General features: G+C 36.1%; 1 protein-coding gene across 1 annotated transcript; it reads right to left on the reverse strand.

Moving 5' to 3' along the window:
• Window positions 1–93: 93 nt before the first annotated feature.
• On the reverse strand, window positions 94–6,132 carry LOC140135951 (uncharacterized). The gene is made up of 3 exons (XM_072157649.1): window positions 5,784–6,132; window positions 2,779–2,859; window positions 94–926 (listed from the first exon to the last, which is right to left on the reverse strand). Exons 1-3 carry the CDS (start codon window positions 5,797–5,799, stop codon window positions 319–321), a joined length of 705 nt encoding a protein of 234 aa, XP_072013750.1. The 5' UTR covers window positions 5,800–6,132; the 3' UTR covers window positions 94–318.
• Window positions 6,133–7,175: the final 1,043 nt, after the last annotated feature.

The following is a 7,175-nucleotide window of genomic DNA, read 5'->3' on the forward strand; positions in this document are numbered from 1 at the left end:
TATATTTGACAGAATTTTCACACAAAAGAATGTTTGACTGAGAAAAACAACACACGTCTTTGCATAGGCATAATGTACAAAAGTGGGGGAGGGGGGATACACTGGTTATCCTTCCTCATCAATATAGGGGGATACATCTCTCATTCCCCACGATTTTACCCCTATATAGTTTGGACGGTTATTTAAAGATGTCTCTGAACTACAGTCTTCTTCGGTAAAAACCTGTGCTGGCACACTATTTGTAATAACTGTTCACTGTCAAGTGCTGGTCGTGTGTGCCCAGATCGCTCAAATGAGCAGTTTAGTTCTTTACCTTTATTAAACGTTGTTCGCATGGTCTGGCCTCTCTCTGTCAGGCACTGTTTGATTTTCATCAGATAAGGACTGCTCTTCCGCACTAATGTTTATGTCATCAACGTCATTCTGTTGTTCGTCCTCAACGGGCCTTTGTTCGTCACCGTTGTTCTCACGAACACCTGTACTTAACACAACATGTTCATCACTATTTGAAGTTGATTCTATATTATGCCCGTCATTAGTTTCTCCCCTGGAATCACTTTCCTGTTCATAAATGCTTTCAAACAGTGCATCGTAGGTAGGTGGTGGTGAATGCACTGGTGGACTTGAGCCCCCATCACCAACATGAGTACTACCATCTGTTAGTCTGTTAGTCTGAGGTATGTTAGTCAACTCCAGTTCATCATAGTGAGGTGGCAGTGTCCCCGGTTCTATATCAACGACTTCTACTCTTTCATTAATGGAGATTTGTCGTGGAATTCTCGATTGGCCTCTTCCATTATGTCTATTACAGTATTGTTTGATACACACGCAGAAAAAGAATAGGAATAATGCTATGATGAAAAAAAACCCTATAGGTGAAATATATATCGTTGAAGTGTCATCCTCTTGAGCGTTCCGATTTTGTTCTATATGGTATAGAGGAAATAAAATAAAAGAAGTGTAAACAAATAATTCATGATAAAAAGGCCACTACTATTTATACATGAAAATAACCTTATCTGCAATATGAGGTACTAGGCTAGTCAAATTAAGAAAAATGAGCGGTTAACCCACCACTAATTGCAACAGAACCTATAAATCACCGTTCATTTCAGAAAAGCATATTTAATAACACATCAAACGTCACCGAAAATCCAAAAAGTGTAACAGTGCTTATTTTGCGTATACAAAATTGCCGCTTATGAAGGGGGGTGAAATTTTAAAGTTGGTCAAATCTTAAAAAAAACATACCAATGTATTGCTCTTATTATAAGGATTCAGAAAAAGTATAGTTTAACGTGTCTCCGACATACAATTCTCTAGTTATAGACAAAAAATCAAAGATCAAATTTGGGGGGGGGGTCCATGGCGCCGTCTACAGTGAAAAATGCTCCAATTCTAATTCAACTGGTCTCAAATTGTTCCTTTGACAAAAAATTAATCAAATTGAGAAAGGTTGCATTAATTTGGATTTCACAAAATAGGTTTAAGGTCAACAGGCTCAATGGCTCAATGGATTTTGATCTTTTTTGCTGTGTTACCAAGGTAACAAATCATCTGAGATATGGCAAGCAATTTTTTTTAATGTTCTTGCAATTGGAGTAATCTAGGACCATATTTTAAATCAAAATCAAAATCAGAGAATTTTTTCCATTTTAGTCTTTGTGGAATCCAAATTTTGACATTTGACCTTTCCCCTTATAACTCAAGAACTGTACATTGGAGTTAGGTCAAACTATACTATACTGAATCCGTATGACGAGAGAAAATACATTGGTATGGTTTTTATTTAGACTTGACCAACTTTGAAATTTCACCCGCTGCATAAGCGGCCATTTTGATGTATGCAAATTAGCACTCTTCAACTCCGGGGATGTTCGGGGACTTTTGATGAGTTATTAAGTATTTCTTTTCTGAAATGAATGGTGATTAAATGGATTCTGTTGCAATTAGTGGTGGGTGATTTCATACTTTGACTGGCCTATACATCTTTATGTAATTCTCGCCAGTCCAAAAAAAAATATATATTATATAAAGTTCATTTGCTAAGAGTTTTTACTGCCTCTGGCACATTATTTGAGTGTAAAGTATACTACATTACCCTTTACTTCCTAATTATGCAAATTTGATGCAATTCCTCTATCTAAAAAAGAATATTAAGCATTTTACTAAGCTTGTGCCAATTTTGTAGTAATAGCCTTCCAAAGAAACAAATGGTGGTAGTTCCAAGATCATATAGTAAGTACATATTGCATGGTTTGCAAGATCAGTATTTTTCTGTGTTTCATAATATCTCTGTCAATTCTGACGATTCACAATACGATGCGCCGCCAGCGGTTGCTCTTGCTAGTCCAATTTCTGACCTCCAAGGTCAACATCGCCGTTCTAGCCACCATTGGATTTTCACGCGAGTGTGATAATAATAATGTTGGACACAGCTCCACGAAGGAAAACGGATCTACTATAATTGTAAATTACTGTTACTGGGCTACGGTTGCAACATCAGTATATTGACATTTAAACATACAATGACATTATGTTCCTGTGTTTTATTTGTATTACGCCGGCACTACGTATTTTGTCCTCTCCCCCAGCAAACGCAGGAGGCGCATTGTGATTCGACCGAATTGTTTTCATGCTTTTGACTCCTACAAAGTCATAAATGACTAGAGTAGAAAATACTCAAGATGAAGTGTTCCTATTACGAATTATTAATGAAATTGTATTCAAAATAAAGCAAACCAAAATCAAACATTTAAACCTGCCTATTATACCTACCTGTTTTGTTGGCCTCAAAATGGATTTCAAAATTAACGGTGTCGTCATGGCAATCTGATAAACAGTCACCTTTGTATGGATCTAAGAACATAAAAGATAGCGCAAATAATCATCATAACTACGTGGTTTTATATTCTCAATATTATTATCTTCCGACAAAAGCCACACCGCACGCCCGGTGCTACAGGATAACCTACTTCCTATTCCAGAAAAATACAGAACTTTTTTTGATTAAAAGATTGTTAACCTGTTTTGCTAAATCCTAATCTTTTAGGTAGTCCTTTAGCATGTTTAGGCCCTCATGTGGTGATACTAGCGGGAAAATCGTCCTTTAACCCCGTTGTTTCTGACCCATATTGTTGTACAAAATGTGACCGTACACCATGAATGAGCCGTAAAGTCGGCAAATAGTATTCAGAGTTACCATGGTTACAGTGTAAAATGTGCATGAAGGTCGTATTCATAGGTACCTCAAGTTGGCTATTGCCAGTCAAAAACATTTAAACCAATCAATAATCCTATTGTTAAAGAGGATAATAAGCTTCTACCTATGTCTATAAAATTCTTAAATAGCTCTAGTTTTTGTTTGCTTTGGCTAAATCCTGTGTAAGTGGTGGGTTACAAAGCATTGTATTTTGTCTAGGTATGTATAACCAAGAATTAACAATGAGAGGACATTCCTGAATCTCGTTGACTTGGGGATGATTTGAAATGGCCGCCAATTATGACTGTTTGATATTACCAGCAATGTGGAAAAAGAGACACATGTAGAACCGAAATAAGTTACCATTTTGTTGAAAGAACAAAGTTCAACAAACCATAACTCCGCTTCTGGATATCGTTTGAAGTCAAATGATATACCATTTTAAAGCTTATGATATATATTTTCTAAACACGAAATAAAAACAAAATTGACCGGAGCCGACTCGGACTTTACGGCTGGTTTGTGGTGAACGGTCACAGATATTCATAAGACCATTAATTTCTTCTTTATGGTGTAGATTGAGTAATTTAATCTGACCATTTCCTTATTTCACGAGAGATGGGAATTCCTCATGTAATCACAGTCACAATAACATGATCTGTCCATTTTGGTATGTGTGTTAGCGCCACCGCAGTACTATCTTTGGATGTAAATGGCATTATTTGTACTTACATCATTAGGAGGGCAGTGCGTAGCGTTTTGACAGTTTCAAACTTCTAAGATAAAGTTTATCCGTTGAAGTCAATGTAAAGGTTTAAAAAAATATTATACAGTTTTGGAAATATTATTAGGCAAACAAGTCACTTATTGATTGTACATACATAAACCTTTGTTTCAAAACAATCTGTGGTCTACAAGCGAAGATTGTGTAAAGTAGCCTTGAAAGCTTGGCCACTTTTTTGTGTTTGTGTAGCAAAAGTGACAGAAATGAGTTGAATCATGAATCGGTGCTCTTAAGGGGGTACTACACCCCTAGCCAATTTTTTGCTTATTTTTGCGTTTTTCTCAAAAAATTATAGCGCATTGGTGACAAGTAAGATATGTATATTATAGGGCAAGGACTACAACTACTGCACTGAAAATTCAGCAACTCAAGGCAAGTAGTTATTGATTTATTGATCAAATATTGGTTTTCCCTCATTTTTGACTGTAACTCCACAACTGTTGTCTGTGCTGAAATAACATTTCCAGTGTAGCAGTTGTAGTCCTTGCCCCTATAATATACATATCTTACTTGTCACCAATGCTCTATAATTTTTGAGAAAAAAAAAAAAATAGGCACAAAATTGGGCAGGGGTGTAGTACCCCCCTTAAGATGGGTAGTTCTAAATAATGGGACATAGGATGGGAAACGCCAGTTAAAAAGTCCAAAATATTGCTAGGATAGACATGGGGTAACCATATTTACAAATCACAGGACATCATCACAAAATATACATAATTTTACAAAGAAAATTAATATACATAAACACATAAACAATGTTGGCACAGAGCATCATGCTTATTATTTAAGAGTCCACCCACTGTTGTGTCATGTAATACAAGTCGATTTTAAGGTAAGAATTAAATTACAGAACTTAACTTCGATGCAGTGATTGCATCCCACTTTTCTTTCTTTTTTTTAAACGTGAGATTCTAAGGGATAAACCCTACAGAGTACCACAAAAAAGACAAATCTCAGAAATGGTGGGTGGGGACGAGAACCTAAACAATTAATTTCGGCCTTAATGCAGAATTAATCAGTTTAATTGTTTTATTATGACTTATGCACTCAGAAGTATTATGATGGATAATGAAGTTCGTGCAAATACAGTCGTCAAGATAATCGCACCTGACTTGACATAGGGTTATTGTATTTTGGTCTTGAGCCCTGCGGGCTCTTGAGATTCTGAGAGATAACCCCCTAGAACATTAATTCATTTGTTATGGTCATCATTTATATTCCCCAAATACTGAAATAGATTAATGTTTAGAATGCAACTAGTACAAAAGATCATTAGTTCAAGAATGAGTTTCTACATGCGGGTTTCCTGTTCTTGTTTCATGACGGTGCAGTCCTGAAGGTCAAATGTAGTTATTTTTAGCCAGTGCCACAGGCATCAGGAACATAAAAAAATACCCTGCTCTTTTTGGGAAACAAATCTATAATTATCTTCAATACGAAAGTTTAATATATCATCCTAGCTACACACTTTAAGTACATTAAGAATATAGAATTTACTTCGAGGACTGTTAATTGTCAAAAATGTCATAAAATTTGTATTTAATATATTGCGAATTTCAGAAAATTTAAATTATTTGATATTTTGATATACATGTGATATCACTAGTAGGACATTCCTCGTATTCGGAATGCAATTTGGTGTGTCTGACGTTATCTCAGGCACACACAAATGCAACTGACAACTAATCAACATCATTTGAATTATCATTCATTCGGACAAATCTAGACTCGCTACCAGTCTATACACTATACTAATGTTATCTATAGTATGTACATATCATTACATCGCAAGCTTACCTGGAAGAAAATTCATTGTCTCAGTTCACTCTGGCTATTAATTAGCCAGTCTATCGCATAAATGTAGTTAACACAGTTCTATTTACAGCTAACAGTGAAATAAGAGAGTAGAAACATATTCAATATACTACAGAGTATATCTATATCGTTTAAAGTCAAGGTAGTATTACGATATAGGCCTATATTGCATTATGTACATAAATCACGTGAGTGTGAAGTCACTTTCTATTTGAGTAATATGCAAATCACTGACCTTTGACATCATATACAATACGCTGGCGAAGTGACGTAATAAATCAGATTAACTACCATAGCAATAGGTGAAAACAATTTTGAATATATCGCGCTGCACTACAAGCAGGTTGCACTCAGTCACCTGTGCATGTCTGAAATCATAGATTGAATACAATACCGTTCTTTTCAAAGAACCTAATCTTACAGGTGCGAGTGATCAGCATGATATGGTTCTATGCATATTGATTGATGCTGGTATGAATACAATTGAATATATTGAATGTGCGTGAAATTATTGATTGGCTCCGAACAAAGGATTTGAACCAGTGTCCTTCATCGTAATCATGGCGCAGTGTAGCTCGAGATACTCTAGCTAAAATACAGGTTTACATTTACTATCTTACATTATCTTGCTGTATTTCAGCTAGAGCTCCAAACGACAAGCTTCCGGGTTTTTTTGGAGAACAATACTGTTACGTAAGATGAAGAAGAAACCCACCTTCGAGCCCGCCCTACTCATTATTTCATTGTACTTATTGCAATTTGCCTCCACACATTACGTAATCAACACAAAGCTTTTGTGAGGATTAGTGAGTGGATAAGAAATTGACAGTGGAGGATACGAAGGACACGCCGATTGTTAGTTGTCAATCATGAATTGCCGCAACGTATTAATATTTTATTTCATGGCATTCCGCAAACACCAAGACAAATTATGCCGTATTTTTCCAAAGATCATCTCATATGAAGTAAGATGAATGCGATCTGTACTTTTGTAACATTCCGATCGCTTTTGATCACCTATTATCGGCGAATTTGCTTGAAAACACGTGAGTTCATGTTGTGTAAACATAATTAGCATAGACACAAATGAAATTACGATGCAATACAATGCAATTTGAATGCGCAGCAGATCTATAGAAATAACGTTGCCCGGTTTTATGCAGAATTAGACCCTGTCTGGCGCAGTGCAGTCCATTCAATCAAATGTTGTCATCAACCTTTTTGATCGTAATGCAATCATGCTTTTATTGAATGCATTTGAGTAGTCCGCCATATTTACGGTATGATACGTCATATGTACAACCTCTATTGAATTGAATGCAGAGGTACCGCGTGAACGTATCAGTGCAGCGCGGTATAGACGAATCCAACGAG

The sequence above is a fragment of the Amphiura filiformis genome, chromosome 16 (genome assembly GCF_039555335.1).
Source record: "Amphiura filiformis chromosome 16, Afil_fr2py, whole genome shotgun sequence".
NCBI lineage: Eukaryota > Metazoa > Echinodermata > Ophiuroidea > Amphilepidida > Amphiuridae > Amphiura > Amphiura filiformis.